This window comes from Delphinapterus leucas, chromosome 5 (assembly GCF_059928025.1).
Source record: "Delphinapterus leucas isolate spDelLeu-1000000601 "Yukka" chromosome 5, BTC_Dleu_Yukka2, whole genome shotgun sequence".
Taxonomy (NCBI): domain Eukaryota; kingdom Metazoa; phylum Chordata; class Mammalia; order Artiodactyla; family Monodontidae; genus Delphinapterus; species Delphinapterus leucas.
In genome coordinates this window covers 68,224,420-68,245,779 of record NC_143133.1, presented here as the reverse complement: position 1 = coordinate 68,245,779, position 21,360 = coordinate 68,224,420, and the positions used below count along the sequence as shown (strand labels likewise).

At 33.7% G+C, this 21,360-nt stretch overlaps 2 protein-coding genes across 14 annotated transcripts in view; one reads left to right on the top strand and one right to left on the bottom strand.

Annotated features, from left to right (window-relative positions):
• Nucleotides 1-16,101, top strand: part of GNPDA2 (glucosamine-6-phosphate deaminase 2) — a 27,896-nt gene extending 11,795 nt beyond the window's left edge. For 4 of the 7 annotated variants that reach the window (XM_089911880.1, XM_022565053.2, XM_089911876.1 and 1 more), the window contains 3 exons: nt 2,754-2,938; nt 8,539-8,713; nt 15,076-16,101. In XM_089911880.1, coding sequence (XP_089768006.1) covers nt 2,754-2,938; nt 8,539-8,713; nt 15,076-15,137 — 422 coding nt within the window. In that variant the 3' untranslated portion in view covers nt 15,138-16,101. Of the gene's footprint in view, nt 1-2,753; nt 2,939-5,345; nt 5,482-8,538; nt 8,714-11,020; nt 11,183-15,075 lie in introns of those variants that run through there. The other 3 variants (XR_016393272.1, XM_089911877.1, XM_089911878.1) reach the window with 3 other exon arrangements.
• GUF1 (GTP binding elongation factor GUF1) overlaps nt 16,102-21,360 on the bottom strand; it is a 23,967-nt gene continuing 18,708 nt past the window's right edge. For all 7 annotated transcript variants that reach the window (XM_022565032.3, XM_089911869.1, XM_089911868.1 and 4 more), the window contains 3 exons: nt 20,907-21,026; nt 19,568-19,604; nt 16,102-18,734 (listed from right to left, as the gene is read on the bottom strand). In XM_022565032.3, the coding sequence (XP_022420740.1) occupies nt 18,597-18,734; nt 19,568-19,604; nt 20,907-21,026 (295 nt within the window). In that variant the 3' untranslated portion in view covers nt 16,102-18,596. The remainder of the gene's footprint in view (nt 18,735-19,567; nt 19,605-20,906; nt 21,027-21,360) is intronic.

The window sequence follows — 21,360 nt, the reverse complement described above, 5'->3', positions numbered from 1 at the left end:
AAAGTGAATTTATTGGAATAATTCTGGGGTAACTCACAGAATTGATATCAGAGTTGGAAAAAACAAGTCTTTAAAAGAACAAGAACCAGGAGCCTCAGATCAGCTGAAGCAGGGACTCACCTGATCCTCTCCTGCAGTGCTGTCATCAAATGCCTCAGCTCTAGATGCCTTCTTTCTTTCTGTGTTCCTGGTCAAGTTTCAGATTTATAGAGAGAAATTCTGATTGTTTCAGCTTGGCCTAAGTACTTGTCCTTAGATCACAACAGTTCTGCCTAAACGATATGAGATATAGGGTGTTATGATTGGTCTAGCCCCTGTTGTGAGGGGAGCAGAGCAGGGTAGAAGGGGGCAAAAACTGTACTGAACATTCTGAACAATACCAACCATCCATTCATTTATTCAACCGTTATTTATTGAGGGCCTCCTGTGTGTCATGTGTTCTAAATAGTAAGGATACAGTTATGAAGAAGAGAAAGTCTACTCTCATGACGTTTACCTTCTAGCCCACAGAACTATAGACACAGGAAAGACACACAATCCAGACTCAGAGGTTTTAGGGATGTTTCATAAAGGTGTTGATTATCTCGGGCTTCCCTGGGGCGCAGTGGTTAAGAATCCGCCTGCCAATGCAGGGGACACAGGTTCGAGCCCTGGTCTGGGAAGATCTCACATGCCGTGGAGCAATTAAGCCCGTGTGCCACAACTACTGAGCCTGTGCTCTGGAGCCTGCATGCCACAACTACTGAGCCCGCACACCACAACTACTGAAGCCCTCACACCTAGAGCCTGTGCTCAGCAATAAGAGAAGCCACTGCAGTGAGAAGCCTGCACACCGCAATGAAGAGAGCCCCCGCTCGCCACAACTAGAGAAAGCCTGTGCACAGCAATGAAGACCCAACACAGCCAAAAATAAAATAAATTAAAAAAAAAAAAAGGTGTTGATGTCTTAGTCTACACTTAAAGACTGAATAAGAATTAACCATGGTGTTTAGAGTTCATGATTATTTTTAAGAAAATTTTATAAGGCTTTGTAAAACATTCTGAACATTTTAAAAATATAATTTTATATCAGGAAAAGCTCAATTTTTGATAGTTACTGATAGTAAGGGAATGTATTGACGCTTCTCCATCATGAACCATTCCTGATAATTTCAGCTTTGCTGTACACTTGTGTGACCCAAATCAGTGGTGAGACCACTAATACTGATCTTTGAGGACCTCCTATTTTTTTCTGGAACTCTTTTATTTTCCTGGTTCCATCCTTTCCTCCATAGAGAAATATAATTAAAAATATTTAGGTAGATGTATACTTAAGAGGAAAAGCAGAACAGTTTTACAAATCTAGAGAGATATGCATATCTGTGATTTAAAATAGACAAGCATATATATACTTAATAGTGGAAACCATATTAACCACATATAGGTCTGGCTTTACGTACTAGATTAAAAATTAATCCTATATTGTTAAAAATTCCTAGATTATTGTGCTTTGGTAGTTCATATTTGCTTCCTAAGGTTTTCAGTTCTTCCTTCTTCATTCAAAACCAGGTTACTCTTTGTCATATTTTACTTTGTTGTAGCCTGGGGAAAAGTTGTTAGAATTGTGTGTTAAGAGCCAATAAGATACACCTATATATCATTAAATATGCAGAATATAAGTATAACCGGTATTTTGACCCAGAGAACTTGTGGGGTTTTTTTTTTTGATTGAAGTTGCCAGAAATCTGACTAGCAAGTAGGGTCCATGTATATAAAACTTGATTTACTTAAGCCATAGAAAGATTCTTGATTTTATGAAAAGATTTACCTCCAATTTCCTTCAAATAAGAAATGTCATATTCTTATCTATATTTTAGAGGCAGTCCTAGAATATTTCAGCTGGCAGTAGATCTCCTTAAAGCAGAGTTTTCAAATTGTGGTTGTCACACATTATTAGGGCATGAAATCAATATGGTCAGTCACATCCACCATTTCCCTTTGTACGTTTTGTTAATGAAACAAAATGTAATCAAAAATAGCTTGAATGGCTCCTCGTAAGGGTATTATTTCATGCAATTCTTGTTTTAATTGTATTTATATGTGTACTAGATTGCAGTGTCAAATGTATTTCTTGCAGTAGGTTGCAGTCAAAGTTTGAAGAAAACTACTGCCTTAGATAATATCTTGTCCAATCTAAACATTTTTATAAGTGAGGAAAACTATACTACAGGGAGGTCCAGTAGTTAACTGCCCCATCTAGACTAGAACCAAGCAAGTTAAAGTGTGAATATAAAGACCACTGGGTTAGGAATCAGAAGATTTAGATTTGAGTTTTGTCTTAGTATTTACTAAATTATTTACCTTGAACAAATCATATATTATCCTTTAGCATCAACGTTTCCTTTTGAGCTTAAAAAAAGGGGGAGATGAGGTAAATAGATATGGTTAATCTGACTATGTCACAAGATTGTTAAATATATGTGTTGTTGAGAGGATGCATGTGAAGTTGCTTTATAAAGTATTATTATAAAGTGATACTTAATTTTGCTGTTAGAATCATGCTAGCTCAATGCTAAGCATATGGAAAACATTGAAATACTTGTTGAATCAAATACAGGAACAAATCTTTTACTGCAGCATTAGAAATTCAGCTATCAAATAAAACAAGGTAAGCGTGTTTATGACTATTTCTTTGGTCTTTAAATCATGTTGAACTTTGAGAAACCTTATTTACTTATGTATATATGTGTGTGTATATGTATTTCTTTTGAAAGGAATTGGTCCAGATGGTCATATTGCTTTCAATGAGCCAGGATCCAGTTTAGTATCAAGGACAAGAGTAAAGACTCTAGCAATGGACACCATTTTGGCAAATGCTAAATATTTTGATGGAGATTTATCAAAAGTGCCAACTATGGCTCTAACAGTTGGTGTGGGGACAGTGATGGATGCTAGAGAAGTAAGAATTAAATGTTCTTTGATGTTTTTCCTTTGATGTCTATAGACTTTGGAGAAATTGTGGTGTCAAATAAGTGCTATTTTGGGTTAATCCTATTTGCAGTATAAATTGTTGTCTAGCTTTCAGTAATTTCTTTCAGGCTCTTTGCCATGTTTAGAATTCAAGTAAATTAAGTCTTTGGAGCTGGAAACTAAAAATTAGGCACCATCTCTTTTGGGGTACTGCTTTACTTGCCTCTTCTTGTTTCACAGTTTGAGGTCCTAAAATCACACTGATCATATAGTCTTGTGAAAGGACTGTTGCAACAAAGATGCAGTCATAATTAACATTAGACTGCTTTTGGAGGCTTAGGATAATTTCGTGTAATGTGATTCTTGACTGTAGGAGGATAGCTCAGTTGGTTTCCAGTGGAAAAAGAACCCCTTTAGGGCTGGATCTGTTCTAAATTTGGTATGTTTAAGAAGGCAAGAGTTCTGAACAGTAGACTCAAATTTTTTAGTTTTTAATTGGGCTGTCATTTCCTGCCCTGAGAATAACAGACCAAATTATAGTCAGATCATGATTATAAGTGGTTAAATTATATGGAAACCCAAAGCTCCATTCCCTTCTGGCAGCAGGATTGGACAGGTTCAGAGGAAAGAGTACAGACAAGGTATGGTGAATGAGTAACTGATCTTAATGTAAATATATCTAGACTTGAATGCACAAATAGAACTGTCATTCAAAATGGAGTTTTACATCTAACAATAATTGGTTTATGAAAAAAGACCTTTTAAAGACTGAAATTTCATAGTAAATAAATTGAAAAAAATTAGAGCAATCTTAGTTCTAAAATATGAAAGTTACGCAAAACGATTTCTTACATATAACAAAATTAAAGTTATGGTGCAACTCTTATGCTAATTCTTAGAATTAACAGAATTATTCAAACATTGATTTTTTTTCTTTTGTTTGACTTTTCCAACAAAATTATATGATGCTATTCACCTCACAGTATTCATTCCCAGCATGACTGTAAAGAAAATTATGGCAAAACTTTTATTATTCAGTAGTTTTCCCAAGGACTTTAGTGCTTTATTATAGTTGATTTACAATACTGTGTTAGTTTCCAGTGTGCAGCAGTGATTCAGTTATATATATATTTTTTCAGATTATTTTTCATTATAGGTTATTACAAGATATTGAATAGTTCCCTGTGCTATATAGTAAATCCTTGTTACTTATCTGTTTTACATACAGTAATTTGTATCTTTTAGTCCCATACTCCTAACTTACCCCCTTTCCCGTTGGTAGCCATTAGTTTCTTTTCTATGTCTGTGAGTTTTTTTCTGTTTTATATAGATTAACTTTTATTGTGTTTTAGACTCCACATATAAGTGATAGCATATAGTATTGTTTTTTTCTGTATGACTTGATTCACTTCGTATGATATTCTTTAGGTCCGTCCATGTTGCTGCAAATGGCAGTATGTCAGTCTTTTTTATGGCTGAGTAATATTCCATTGTGTGTGTGTGTGTGTGTGTGTGTGTGTGTGTGTGTACCACATCTTCTTAAACCAATCCTCTGTTGATGGACACTTGGGTTGTTTCCATTGTCTTGGCTATTGTCTTGCTAGATTTTTCATAGCATTCTTTTGAAACAAGTATCACATGATTATACTTAATGACTTTATCTTCAATTTTAATGGGCTTCATGTGTACACATTTTCATCTGCCAGTGGTTTTAACTGTGATGTGAGCTGTTCGTCAGTGTCATTTTCAATAACTGCAAATATATTTAAAATTTAAATCCATGTGTGGGACAGATGTCACTGTTGAGTGGAAAGTAGGTTTGACTGGGAGACAAATCTTTAAGTGGTCAGTGCATCCATAAGTATCTTCACACTTTGGCAACTCAGATAATGAGGACCTTCTGTACAGACCCTGGAAGTGACAACCCAGAAGTTATTACAGGTTTCTTAAGACTTGGGAATTGTCCACTAGGTAATGAACCACACAAGTCACTGCCCTCAATTTTCACTCCTTCCTTGCTTTGAGGCCTTACATTGATGTTAATTAATTGTGAAATGTTCTACTTCTCTAGCCCTTGCTTAGCTAAAATGGCACCCGTTTTCAGCTTTCAGAGTTCCATTTTCTGACCATAATTCTTATAATCAAAATTATTTTCTTTTATTCTTTTACCACAGTTTTTGTTTATAGCACTTTTTGCAGTTTATAATTGTTTCTGTATGTTTCGTTGTTTAATACCCTTCCTCATTAGTTTATAATCTCCAAGTGTTTATGAGTCATGTATATCTAGCACAGTACACTGCCTGTCACATAATAGGTATTCGGTAACTGTTGAGAATAGTTTGAATGAATTACTTTTGCCCATAATTCATTTTGGACAAAGTTGGTTCTATCCACAGCTTGGCTGTCTACCTGAACCACCAGATCTGATTTTTATTGACTTCTGGCTGTTTGATGGAAGCCACATTTACCCTCAAAGGATTAAAATTTGTTTTTACTGAGATATATTTCAAGATAATGCTTTATATTTTAAAGGTAATTCCAAAAGAAAAGACACATTGTTTTTAATTACTGTAGCATCTTTAGAATTGCTTATTATATATAATTATAATAATTTGAATGTTTATTCTTGTGATGACATAAGGAAAAACCAGTAAAACTTAAAAATCTTTTGATTTTGTTGACTTACTGAATGTCACAGAAGTCACCAGTGACAAGTTCTTAATTGTTAAGACCATCATCTTTTCTACAGGTCTTATCCTACTGGGCTTCTTTTCATCATTTATTCCTATGGACTATTTCTTCCGTCATAAACCTCTACTATTACTCTTCTTTCTTTCTGACCATTCTTTCTCAGTATGCTTCCCTGGCTCTTTCTTCCTCCATCTGCCTTTTGAATGTTGTTGTTACCTAGGGGGTCATCTCCTAGCACTGCGTATTCACTATGCATACTTCTGGGCAGTCACACTTTGGAACCCTGTTCTTGGTAGATTTAGTACTATTCTAAAAAGGTCAACTACGCTCAATACAGTGATAACTACCAGTACATATCTTTAGCCAGTTCTTTTTCTGAAGCTGCAGATTTCATATTTCCAATTGACTCCTTATTTAAACTGTTCAAAATTTAAATTCATCTTTCTACCAAAATTGTCTCCCTCCCTTGGTGAATAGCAACACCCTCCATGAAAATTATCTGAACTTGAAACGTGTGTCATTCTCAGCTTCTTCACATCTAATCAGTCACCACATTCCACCATTTAACTTAGAGATAAATAAGGATCCAGCCCTCCATCGAACAGAGATAAATCCATCGGAGCTGCCTTACTTCTGGTCTATATCAGTTTTTTAAGGATTATTGCAAACGCATCCTAAATCATGGCTATCTCCATTCTTTCCCTTTCCTGTTCTCTATTACAGCCTGAATTTTTTTTTTTCCCCGAAACATAGTTACTACTCATGCATGTAATGAAGAGTCTCTATTCCTTGCTGCTTCACCACAAGATATCTAGCCTCTTTGGCATAAAATGCTCTGTGTTATCAAAATTCAGTTTTCAGCCATCTCATTTCCCTATGCTCAGCCTTACCAAATTTCTAGCTTTTTATTGACCACCCCATAACTGTCTGAAGTGCCCCCTTTTCTTTTCTGCTTATCCTTAAGATTTGGTTTCAGATAGGGCTACTCTTAAGCTTTTTCACAATACAAGAAATACTCTCCTTGAGAATAGTGGAGCAGATAGAGTAGAAATAATCACATATTATCAACGTCAAATTATATTCCAAGAGGGATTTTCTTCAATTTCTGATTTTCCAGATATTTCTTCTTAATTCTCAATTAAAGGTTATATATGTCTTATTGTAGCTGTTAAGGATATGGATGCTGGAATCAGACCTCTTGTTTATATAGTAGCCTTACCAAGACGTTGGGCAAGTTACAGAATATCTGTGCCTCATTCCTTATCTGTGAAATATGAGTAAGAATAGTATTTATCTCACGCTGTTGATGTGGGTAGTTAAATGAGATAATAATTCACGAAAAGTGCTTAAGTTCGGTGTTTAACTTTGAAACCACCAAATCACATTTTAAAACTCCTGAAATAAATTAAACTTCAGAAAATATCCATCATGCAGCAATCACTACATATTCTCATTTAATGTAGTGTGTGTGAAAATAGTTTTAAAAAGCCTTTTCAAGTGCTAGGATAAGGACTTCTGCCAGATTGCATACTAATCACTTAAGGGACCCTGATTCTTGGGTCCTAATCCCAAAGATTCTGAATTAGAAGACAGGATGGAGCAAAGAACTTGAATATTTTTTTTTTTCAAACTCCTCTGTAACACATATCAGTCTTAAGAAAAAAAATATTAATTTCCAGTAAGGAAAACTAATAGACCCATTAATCAGTGCTGTGCTTACCTTATTATATCAAGCATTGCTAATTTTTAAAAAATGCTTTTAATTATAGGTGATGGCATATTAATTCTTCCCTGAGCCTAGATCTCTATACTTAAGAACAAGAAGTATCAATAAAAACAGTAAGAATTCATACGTATCTTATTTCATTCATGGGCTTTGATATTAATCAAATATAGCTTCAAAATGAAAAGTAATGAATCTTGATAAAAGAAATACAGTAATATCTGGTTCATTAATCTTTAATTTCCTCCCTGTTTTAGAAGGTCTGGTTCTAAAATGTGAAATACAGAATTTTTACATTGTTACAGATATTTTAGAATTACAACCACTTTAACATTCATTTTTTTAAAAATAATGAGGAAAAAACATGTTTAAAGATTTATTACATTACATAAACTGTTTAACTTGTAAAAACAGGATTGATTTACTGCTAAAAATGTTAAAGAAAAGATTCATTCAGACACCTGTATACACTCACTCACATTTGCATACATTCTTTGACTTATCTCGTAGGCTATCAGGGATCTGGGACAAAGACCTTGGATTTTCTGTACCTAAGGATGGTCTCAGTTATGTGTGTTTAAAGGACAGTTCCTGCATTTAAGTAGATTCTGAACCCTTCTTTAAATCTAGTTTTGTTCCAAAACAGCTTTAGATAGCACCCGTTCAGTGAAACAATCTTTAGCTCATTTCTCTAGATTACTTTTAAAATATCTTATTTCAGAGTCTTTTGCTTTTCCAAAGTAATATCTATTGCTTATCTGGGCTAGAGCAATTTGATATATCATTTCTGGTTATATAAATTCTTTGTTGATCTGTAACTCTGCTTTTGCAAAACAGCCCTTTTGTTTCTTTTTCTTCATTCTCCCAGGTCTCTTCTTGCACATCAGTATTTAATGTGTTAATTATCATAGGCATTATGGTATATTCAATAATACTCCATTACAAGACACTATTTTACTTTGTTCAGCCAGAAGTAGAGATACACTTTGTGCTTGCCTGTTACCTTAAAGAGCAGAAATAAATACCTTGAACTATGAAGAAATATGGAGCTGTTTATTTTTATTTTAACCCTCAGAAAAATACTGGTGCTAAATTCTTTGTTTAAAAAAAATAGAGCTTCTGTGTCATTTGGAACATGTTTTAAGAATTGACAGGTAATGTCCACGATTTTTCAGGTAATGATCCTCATAACAGGTGCACACAAGGCATTTGCTCTCTACAAAGCAATAGAAGAAGGAGTCAATCACATGTGGACTGTTTCAGCCTTCCAGCAACATCCCCGAACTATTTTTGTATGTGATGAAGATGCTACTTTAGAATTAAGAGTTAAAACTGTGAAATACTTTAAAGGTGAGGACTGAAATTTCAAAAGCAGACTGGGAGAATATTCCATTGTAGATGACAATTAAAACTTAGTATGACTGGGGAGTTACATTCTGCATTGTGGGCTATTGAAAACTGGCACTGTGCTGAGGATTAGAAATGTCTCACTTCAGATAATACTAGCTTTCAAAGTAATTTCCTAATATTTTTTCTTGAAGAAAACCTCTTCAATCTATATTTCCAGTAAACAAGATGTTTCTTGAAATCCAAAATTAAATATTTTACTTTCATATTGAATATACAAGATTAAATAGCCCCAAAGGAAATGTATATATGTCCTTTCTAATTTTTTCATTGTTTACCTGTCCCACCCTAACCTCTCAGCTATGTTTAGAATGAAATCAGGGGATAAGATGGGTTGCCCACTATCTCATTTAATCTTCACAATAAATTTTGCTAAATGTCAAACAGTATGGAATAAACTCCGCAAGTAAGCAGAGTTTGCCCAGACTTCTGCATATTTAGCTTCCTTTTGCTTCTTCCTACAGTCTAGTTCAGTAATTTTTAAACTTTACCATACCGTATATATATATATATATATATATATACACACACACACACGTGTATATATCTATCTATATATATAAAACCATATACACTTGCTGTGATAGGTGTTTAAGAGATTTTCAAGGACAATTTTGAATACACTCAGTTTAGAAGCCATTCCCTGCTTGAGTCAACTCCACATATAAATACACACACATAAACAAGCTGTATAAATAGGTACTTTTTACAAAGCACCTGTATTTATATAGCTGATATGAAAATATTATGTAATGAGCCATATATATAGTTCAGTAATTCACAAAGTATGTAATAAGTGTACTACTGATACTATATGAATGAAAATACGTTTTAAATCTCTTTAATAAAAGGTGTTAAAGGTTTCCTTAGTGTTAAGCACTTAGATTACTTCCAGTCATTTATATTTTTATCAGTTAAATTACCAGTTTTTTACCAAGTCACAAATATACCAAATTAAACTGAAAATTGTTAGCTTGTTAGTAATTTGACAGATAAAAGCAGAGAATAGCTCAGTTATGGGTTGTGAATAAGAGCTCTTAGATGGCGTTTTACCCATCTATTTCCATGTAGTCCAGGTTTCATCACAAATATTAGATTCCTTGAAAAAGTTAATAGAAGGAATCTTCATTATCCACATATTTTTTTGTGTGTGTGTGGTATGCGAGCCTCTCACTGTTGTGGCCTCTCCCTTTGCGGAGCACAGGCTCCATACACGCAGGCCCAGTGGCCATGGCTCACGGGCCTAGCCGCTCCGCGGCATGTGGGATCTTCCCAGACCGGGGCACGAACCCGTGTCCCCTGCATCGGCAGGCGGACTCTCAACCACTGTGCCACCAGGGAAACCCTATCCACATATTTTAATAACAGTTTTGAGGAGATTCATTTAACATTGCCATTTTCTAGCACCAGTAATCCCCAGATTAACCCCTATACTTATCTGATTTTTGTCAGTTTAGTTTTTATCAGAAAATTTTTACATTTTAGTGAAGTAAACATTTAATAATAGCCCAATAGTTATATGACCAGGTGCTATTCTAAGCATATTATACTTACTGATTTACTTAAATCTCACAATTCTATGACATGGGTACTCTTATAATCCCATTTATAGGTGAATTAACAGGCTTAGTAGGGATGTTAAAGTCACTTAGAAATTATTTTCCATTGGAGCTGTATATATTTCTGAAGAGATTCAGGACATCAGCCTCTGTCAGGATGCCTCCTTCAATATGGAGAAAAATGGATTTGCAATATTGTTCTGGGCTATATATATAGACCTCATCTTACAGTAAGATATTTTGATATTAGAATGACTTCATAAATTTATACATGTTATAAATGTAGTTTTATGTATTTGTCATATCCTTATTATTATATCACTGCAAGATATACTGGAGGAAATGAATCCCTTAGTTATAATCTGTAATTCTTCGAATACCATTCACATCACTATTTCTTCTGCCATCTCTTTAAAAGTGTCAAGAGGAATCTTAAAGGGTTCTAATTATTTAGCTCTTGAAGTCTAGGTTAACTACATCTAAAACAATAAAAATCATTAGCATATGGAAGTTTATTTCAGTATATATCTTTTGAAAGATATAAGTAAATCACAGGAAAACATTTTAATAATTTGTTTTATTCTAGTTTTTTGTTTTTAAAAAAATAAAACCTATGTTTTATGTCCTGAGATAATATATTTTCAAGACATCATCATCATGGTGAACATTCTTTTTGTTTTATCCTTTTTAGGCCCTACTCCAATAGCTCCAATAGCTTGATAGAGGCTGAATGAATTCAGATTGAACCAAACTATAAAATCTATTATATTTAACTTTTCTTCTTCAAGCAACATCAGAAAGTCTATGCATTTTTATCAGTACTCATTAGAATTTACTTCTGTTTATGATTTAAGTAAGCAGTTATTTATTTTTATCACATTCTTGTGTAGAACGTTGTCAGTTTTTACCTTTAGTCATAGTAAACACTTGATTTATTATTCAGAAAGCAAGTACTAAAATTTCCAAAATTATTTTTAGTTTGGAACTAGCTTTATGTTATGTACAAGTTATAGCCAGTGTTTAGTTTTTAAAAAACTTTACAGGAGTTGGATTTTTAATGTTTATCCTGATGTTTTAAGTTGTGTGTTTTTAAGCTCTAATGTATTCTTTCCATGATCAAAGCTTTAAGTGAATGATAGATGAATTATATCAAGTAGAATGATCCTCAAAGAGCTGATACTCTGGAAGAGGTATATCTTCTAAACCACATGGCTGAGATTACCATTGTCTTTGTTGTCCCCTCTCTTGGGTCTCTCCAATCTCCATTTTGCTGCTTTTTACATACTGGTTGTTAAACTTTTCAGTTAAATATTGTTTTAAATAAGATTGGTTCTATTTAGAGCTAATTATCTGGTAAATATTTTTCATTAGCAGATATATACTTTTACAGTATAAAAAAATTACCCTTTAATGTTTATTTTTGGTAAATGTAAACTATATTTTCCAGTTAATGTCATCAGCCAAGAAACATGGGTTACAGTGCCTTCAAGTACATTGTCTCATGTGTTGTTATACCCGAAAGAAGTACAAGTATCCCTGCCTGAAAGTAGTTGGCATTCTTCATAAAACTGGCTCACTAAGTGATTCGAGAAAATAAAATGTAGCTCCATGACGGTAGGGACTTCAGTTTTGGTTCATTGCAATAGTTGAGCATCTCAAAGTACTACCTAGTACACTGGAGACACTTGGTAAATTCTAGGTAGTTTGGGCAGGTAGATGGATGACACATGACATTGATACCATTTCAGTTTAAGTGCTAAATTATGTAAATCACTGTGAAGTCCAAGGGATGTTAAGGGAGAGATTTTTATAGTTAAATAGTAGTTGATGAAAACTTGAATGGAGCTGATGGGACTGAGAGCTGTAGAAGATGGTAACACTTAGATTTGAAGAGAATGCCATAATAGCACAGGTGTAAGGATGAGCTAACACAGTCGCAGAAAAAGTTCCTCTTAATAGAGAACAAAGTATACCGATAAAATGGAGCTAGCTTATACTTTAAAAACAAAATTAAGAGTGAAAAGGCAAATGAGGGCTTGCATATCAGTTGCCTTTCAAAAGGGTATTGGGGGGGGAGGGCTTATTAGCCCTGAGAAAAATATTCGTATGTATTAACATTTTTTGAGCAAAGAACAAATGCCAATAAACCAGTGTGCTTCAAATCCAGCCTCGGAGATAGTTTGCATAAAACAGTCTAATGAATGAAGTATTTGTTGGTTTGTCCACATACTCATGGATTTTTATCACAGGCTTTTTGTCTGCACTGGTAAGCATGGAAGGGAGGGTTATATAACTTTATGGAACTGTCACTATAGAAACATTCAAGTATCAGAGATTACATTATCTCAGACATATATACCAAACATCATTATAAGACTTTTATGCACTATATTGAGTACATTGCTTTCTTTTTTAAATTTTTGAGCTGAGGTTACTCCATTTTATAAGTAAGGCCAGATGGATAAATGGCTGCCATATACCTGAGGTGGAGGCAGAACCGATCAAGTGCCTTTATGCTTAGTTTGGTACTTTTTATACATAATTCTTTCATTTCCTGGGTTAGCTGTGCTCCTTGTTTTGCTTTCTTCAAACTCTTCCCATTACTTATTTTAACCTTTTGACCCTTCTGTCCCTCCAGCTGCATGGAAGGCTTAACTTCAGTCCCTCCACAGTCCTACCTCCAAGATTTTAAATTTATCCTAATCGTTAAGCATCCTTTCCTTTCATGTCTAGCCGTTCTGCCAGTGCCCTTGATACTTTTCTGTCTTCAGGACCTTGAACTACAGAATCTTGGTCTCTGCTCCCTCCTTTTCTCCTGCCTCCTTTTTAACAATATATGTTCTAGATTCATTTTAAATTTAAAAAAAGCTTCCAGAGACCATCTCACTGAATCTTCACAGATTTTTTAAAGTAAATGTTTCTTGAGCTCCCAACATGTATCATGACCTTTATAGACCCAGGACTTAGAGCAGTAAATTTAAGGTCCTGGACCTCAGATTCTAGTTGGAGACATGGTAGGAAAAACATTTTCTAAGAGTGAAAATTGCTCTAAAGAAAGTGAAACAGTAATTCATTATAAGGTGACATTTGGGCTGAGACCCAAAAAGCCAAAAGGAGATAATCATGCTTTGTTCAGGGAGAAGAGCATTCCAGGCTGAATGAGACAGCAAATATAAGGACCCTGTACTATAACCAAGCTTAGCCTTTCTGAGGTAATAGCAACAAAGCCAGGGTTGAGTGTAACACAAAAGGGGGAGAGTGGGGAGGACACGAGATCAGAAGGATAAATGAAGACAACAGAATAAAATCTAAATTATATTCTAAGTGACAAGAGCAATTGGAGAATTTTAAGTTGGGAAATGGTATAATCTAGCTTCTGTTTTTAGAAAAATTGGACAATGGGAAGTGATGGAAGTAGGGTGTGAGTTGGTAATCAGATTAGAGATGAAAGTGGCTTCGACTAAGGGCAGTGCTGTGGAGATGAAGAAATGTAGCTAATTTGGGATATATCAATATTTTGAAAGTAATGCCCACCAGTCTTGCTGCTGAATTTAAAAAGGAAAGAGAAAAAAATCAACAGTGAATTTCAGTTGTCTGGCTTTAGCAGCTCATCAGAGGGTAACACCATATACAGTATTTTTAAAGAAATGGTTTAGAAGGGGAAAATGGGTCTGGATGTTGTTAACAAGTTTGAGGTGCTGATTAGACACTGAAGTGAGCTGTTGAGTTAATTAGCATTCTCTCTTTCAATTTCACGAGTGAATATTTCTCTCTCCTTTTAAGACTGTTCACTCCTGGTTTTTCTCCTACTACACGTATACTTAAGTGTTCTCTGCATGTCCCTTTGCTTATCTCTTAAAAGTGGGTCTTCACAGTTTGGATTTTAGAGTGCTTTTGCAGCCTTTCTGACAAAGTACACCTTCTTACTAACAAGTACCCTGTCTCCTCGATCCAGTAATCCCATTTCCTAAGAAAACCACATTATGAGTCCCTTTCCCCAGCCTCCATGTTCTTAACAGCCTGGTAAATTTAACTGATTTCTTTAACCTGCACAATATAGAATCTTTAGTTCATTAATTGGGACAGTTTATTTCCCCAAATACGATACATGTGCATTAAGACATGAATAACTGCAATATATTTCCCAAGAAGCTTTAATAAAATTAAGGACAGTTTACAAGCATACCAATTATAAGATGAAATTTAAATTTACTTGGAAATTGATATTTAGGTTATCTTATTGTTTTAGTAAACCTGTGTGGCTTGTAATCAACCCCTATTGTAAATACACATGTCAAAATAGTAGAAAATAATTTGCCAGATGAATGGATAGGGTAATGTATTAGAGAACTAATGTAACAACAGTTCTGAGCCCCTTGTTGGAATCTGTTAGATTAACTGGCAGAGGGTCAAACTCAACAGACTGTTAGATGTAATTAGTATTCAAATTTGTTGTCATACTGAAGGAAGTTCTAAAGACAAGAACTGCCCCTACTTCTGGTTACTCACAAAGAACCTGTACCCATTCCAGATCCATGGTTTCATAAATAACTAAATTGATATATGCTAGGTAGTTAAAACTAAACATTCTGAAACATTTCTATTTGCATTTTTCCAATAAATTTAACTATTTTGTACTAGATGGGGGCCAGTATATTTGTATTTTAATATTAAATCTTTTGTTTTCTAAATGAGATATAGTTCAAAATCAGAAATACAACTAGAACTGTGCTTTTTTTCTTTAAGGTTTAATGCATGTGCACAATAAACTTGTGGATCCACTATACAGTATGAAAGAAGCAAATTGAAGGAGACTGGATCAAAATTCTGCTTGAATGAACAGAACACTTTTATACATAGATGAATTTTCAGCTATGCAATATGATAAAACTTGGGGAATCTTTGAATATTGTCATTTTTGAAGTCTAATATCTATATGTTAAACATTCCATATTTACAATGTGTCCATTTTATACTAGGGTTTAGACGTACATAATTGGCTCTCACAATTGATCAGCTAGTTGTTACAGAAGCCACAGTCACTCTATAACATAGCACAGAAATGAAATGTCTGCCTGTTTACAAATTTTAAGTCATTTTAAAGGTGACAGTTCTGTACATAAAGTACCATGTATATGACTCCAGTGGCATTATTAGATTTTAATTTTTTAATCACAGGAAGACACTCCAAGCCTTTCAGGTATCAAACCACTATCATTGCAAGCCTTTACTTCCGGAATGCTATCTTTATAATATTCTCTCTGCACAAGCTTTCTGCACGTGGTTGCCTTAGTCATCTTCCTGTAGTAGCATCTGGACATCAAAAGTCCTGCTATATATTGTTGGTACAGAAAATTTGAAGAGACTGCAGTGCCTAAAAGTACAGTTTACGTCCTTTTGGAAAGTATGTATAAGTGCATGTTTTTTGTGCACCACCTTCTGTAGCACTTTTTTAAACAGATGTGCTCTTTAGTTAACGACTTGGGTTCATGCACCTAATTTAAGTATTTTAGCAGTTAGGAGCTTTATACCTAGCAACACACTTAAGGAAATTATTTTTTTTGAAGAAAATTTTCTTATTATCGTTAAACTTCATAAATGGTTAGCTTTATTCCTTACATATATATAATGTCTAAAAGGATCATATGATGAAGTATAATATAAAGTTACTGTAAACTATTTTAGATTGCCATAACAACTTGCATTATTAAATTGCAAATAAAAGTATATTGTTTTTTATCTTTAACTCAAATAAAGCTTATAATAAACAAATGTAAGTTATCTAAATTTTATTTCCAACAGTGAAATTGAACACATACATCTGAAAGAATAACAATTAACAGTAGCTATGAGCTTGCGTTTACTTTTTATTTGTTGTCATTATGCAATTAGATTTAAATTAAAAGACAATGTCTCTGCCTATAATTCTTAGTTCTGCTCCTCGGGGAGTAAAATATGCTTCCTTTTCTCTGCATATTTTGCTTTTTGTAAGTCCACCTAGTAGAAGCATCACTTACACACCTGCTAATTGCCTATGTGATTGAAATGTATTTACAGTTAAGTTCCTTAAAACATTTAAATAGCAAATTTAAAAATAAATAGGACTGTTAAGATAAAATATGCTGCCTTAATTCTAGATAATGAACTTCTAATAGCCTTAAGTATTATAAATGGTTTTTGAACAGTAAGTGCAATCAGCATTATCTCCCAGTCCCACACCTGGTTATACAGTATTGGTTAGTGCAAACTACCTTAGAAGGTCATATAGTTTAGTGAAAAAGCTAAAGATTGGTGCACGGTTCAGCTGTTATTTCTGTGCTTTAAATGTGCTAGCTGAAACAGTCTAAACTCTCCTTTCCATCACTGCCCTGTAAGTTCGAAGTCCATATACTCAAGGTCCACAGCAAACTGCGTTCCTGCTACTTAAAGTCCCTAACTCAGGAGCTAAGCTGCAGTTAAGCAAAAAACTAAGTCTATTGAAGATATTCCCACAAGAGGCAATAAAGCATGGTAGCTAAGAATTGGGGTTTGGAGAAAGAAACCACTGTCTGAATCCCAGCTGTCAAGAGCTGTGATGTTGTTGGACAATACTGATACATAAGTCTGAGCTTCTTCCCCTGTGAAATGGGATGGTAATGGTGCCTGTACCTCCATTGCCATGTAGTTTGAATGAGGGAATTGTCTATAGAGCTCAGCACAGTGGCTGTCACATAGTAAACTCAATAAATGGTGGCTATTCTAATACTAATAGTTTGTTATTTTAACGTACACAAAAATCTTAGTAATATAAGGCCCTCTGGGAGATACACAACTCTCAATCACGTTTAGGAGAGTGGCCAGGGGAGAGAACTTAAGAGTATGCTAAAAAACCTGGAAAATACTTTTCGTACTACTACAAATAAACTTTCCTAAAAAGTCAGAGGTTAAAGGGGGAAAAAAAGTATCCAAACTGTAAGCATACTAATAAGACACAAATACTAAATAGTAGACACACCATACATACTATGTGCCAGGTACCAACTTGTAACTTTCCCCTGGCAATAATGGTAGACGTCTTGTCTTAGAAATTACATTAAAATGCTTTTCTAGTTTCAAAAATACTGCCATTTTCTAAAATATTGATACTTTGGTCATGAGATCTCGTAATTCATCTGTTCTACCAGAGCTAGAAGAAATAGGGAAGACAGTTGATTAATTTATGTAACTAGGACTAAGCCACGGGTTATTTAACCTCCATACACAATTTTAGGTAAATCCCCACTATCTGAATTTATAATTATCTCATAACAACCTTGTATAAAATTTATCACTGACAGTCTTATCCCTAGAAGACATTAACCTCATTCAATTCATTCGAAGTAAAGGACAAAAATCAATGGCTAAATTATTTTATCTTACTGTAATACAGTCTGCCCTCTGGTTTGTTTATTGACTTGGGTAGACATGCTCTGAAAGTAAGACAACCGTTTACTGGCTATGTGACCTTAAGTAAGTTATTTACTCAGTCTCCTCAATTATGAAATCTAGGCAATCATTATTAAACTGTCATTAATAACAGCTGCTGCTAATATCAAACATCACTTTGCACAAATGCATTTTAATTCTCAGAATAAGACAGCCCCATCATTTTAATTTATATGCATATGTAAACTGTCTAGTTTCAAAGTAACATTTGTAAAAATTTTATGAAAAACTACAGCACATGTCTAGATGCTGTTATTTGAATACTTAATAACAGATTCATATATATCTAAATATATCCATCTAACAAGTTGATATTTAAGGTGATTATGAAAATATTGTATCTTGGGCTTGAAACTAGATAGAATCTTAAGTACAGGGCCTTTTAGTGTGAGTAAGGAATATGCTTGAAAAATTAAGATTCACTGAGCACTGACTAGGTGTCATGCAGTCTTCTGAATATTTTAAACATATTTAATCTTCACAGCCTATGGAGGTAAGTAATAGTATAATCCTGATTTTACTAAAGAGTAAACAGACAAAGAGGGTAATTTGGCCAACGTCACTATGCCTAGTGAGTGGTGGAACAGAAATTTGAAACCAGGCAATATGGCTTCAGAATCTATGCTCTTATCTACCCATGACTCTCTTTCAAAGAAAAGCCAAGAGGTTATTTAAAACTGAAAACCTGGAAAGTAACAAGCAAATTTTATAATTTTCATTCTGTTGTGTTCAACATATTATAAATTACAAAGAAAAAATACACAATTTTTAATTTATGAAAATTCCTTATATTTTCCCACCAATTATTTATCAGATTGTGTTTTCAGAACTTTTATAAAAGCATCTTTTGGAACTTCAACATTGCCAACTTTCCTTAATTTTTTCTTTCCTTCTGCTTGTCTCTTCAAAAGTTTCATTTTCCGGGTAATATCACCACCATACTGAAAAACATTTTTAAAAACTACAAGTCCAAATCACTCCACAGAAAAATAATCCTACAATTACCTAGAGACATCAATACAATTACAAAAACTTTACAATTATTACCCATGAAGTAGACACCTGCAAAGTGTCTTCCTAAGGGTAACTTCCAAAGTTACCCCCAAGCAGATCCTAATTTTACTGTCTTCTCAAAAGAATAAAGGCTTTATTTATTTATTTGTTTTTGGAAGAAGATGAAGATCCTCAAGGAAACCCAGTACAACATTATGCATGTCAAGGAAAAGTTATCCATCTCCTTACTGATTCAAGGGCTTGAAATTTTAGATTTAGCTGTAGTCTAATACAGAGACTCACATAGGCTTAAATGTGTCAGTCCCTATGCTAAGGATTTAGAAAAAGCATTTATCATTTAATTCTCATAATAACTTAATCTTTTTTTTTTAATAGACGAAACAGCAAACTTGGCAAATAATGCAGGAGAGATGGATTTCAATTTCAGTTTCAACTCCCATTGTAAGACATAGTTATTGTCTTCAAAATCTGTCCTTATAAATTAAAACAATAAAACATTATCCTGATCATAACTATTATAAAAATGTTCTTAGATAGTTGCACATAAGGAAAATTTTTAAAATAAGATGGGAAAATGTGATCAAAATGAATATGCTATTATTAAAGTCAAGCTGAAATTTACCTATTTAAAAAGAAAATGTGGAGATGAGATAAAGGGTATTATAAAAACCAGCAATGGAAACCAATGTATTTATACCCCCTCTGATTCTAAACTTATAAAATAGATATATTACAAAATAGAACACATGTAGATACGTACGCATTTTGCCAAAACATTTTTCCTATAGGCTTTCACACTGTAAACGAGAAAGTTCTGTATAAGTACATAGCTTATACTATTTAGAAGTACTTATTTTCAAAATCAATCTCCCCTTTAGTAAACATACTAAGATCAGGTCACGCCTATATAACATTGCCATAAGCAAATAATTAGATAGCTTAAATGCTCTTGTATTTATTTTCATGTATTTGGAATAAAATAGAAAATTAATTCAACACGAATATCAACACAAACTTTGTTAAGAATAAAAAAAGGTCAAGGCTTGTGGGCAGTCTTGAAGAGGTCAAATTTAAGCATGGTGTGAGCTTGATTACAACAATTATAAAAGGTCATTTCCAGCTCAACCTAAAAATACTACTACTACTACCACTACCACAAAAACTAAAATGGTTATTATCTCATTACTAACTCTACTGAATGTGGGTCAAGAGTGACTAGGAATATAAAGAACGATATATTTTATAAAACCCATTTCAGGGAAAATGAAATAATTTTAATATAGTCATTTAAGCAGCAATAAACTATTTCTATAATGTATCTGAGAAATTTGGAGGATCAAAATTTGAAAACAGCTCCACTTTTTTGTATTCCATAAGAAGACATAAAAGTCTTCTTTAAGGTATTCTCTACCTCAGCACATTTATGTTTGAATGATTATTTGCTAACTGTTTTAAATTGCATTTTCCTGGATGTTCCCTTATTATAAATAAACTTCACTCTGCCTAATCTCTGGGCATTTATGAAACACAAAATAACTAAAGCAAAATGGTGTTAGGAAATGAAATTCACTGCAAATACAGGCTTACAATTTATCCCAAGACTACTACAAACCCCTGAAGCCTAACATGATACCAGCATTCCTCTCTCACCTTTACAATTTACCACCTGACTAGCTCTGAGGAAGTGATATTAAATGCTTCAAGTAAAAATCATAATTTAGTTTTGTCTTTTGGAAGAATTACCTCCAACACCTTTTTAATTCCAGTTCCTATTAGTTTATAATCTACTTAAAGGGATAAAACCATAAAAACTTTATAGAAATTCATTAACCATAAAATTCAGTGGGGTCACTGAATAAAATAAATGGAAATAAAACTCCTCACAGCATATATATTAATAACTAAATAATTATCACCCAAAAGTGTCATATAAGTAATTCAAAGTAACAGTCATCACTTTAGTAGAATTAAGAGATTAATGTATCTATAAGTAGGAATAAAGTTTAGGACAATGTTAAGTTTTTTAATATTCTTTCATTTTCTATGTATATCACGGCTAAAACCAACCAGGGTTGGTTGAAAAATGAATTTCAACTCACGTTTCTCTTGCAATGATTTTGCTTCCAAGAGCAGCTTGAATTGCTATCTCAAACAGCTGCCTAGGAAGAGAATCCTTCAGACGTTCACATATGGCTTTGCCAGCAGAGTATGCTTTGTCTCTGAGATAGAAAAAATGCAGTTATTCACATATCCTAAATAAGAATATTTAAAGTAGCTTTCTAGTTAATATGCATAGTCAATGTAAAGGCTATTAAGGAGATACAAATGGAACTTGTTTAACATAAGCATCACTTAATCTCTGAATCATATATGACCTTTCTGATTGCAAAACTAACAATCTATTACAGAAAATCTAGCAAAACATACATTAGAGAAAAAAAACCATCCTTGATGGGCTTCCCTCACCCATAGAATACCACTGTAAAACATTCTAGAATGTCTGTTAAACATATATCCATCCTTGTAGTTATTTTTCTGCATACATATTTATAT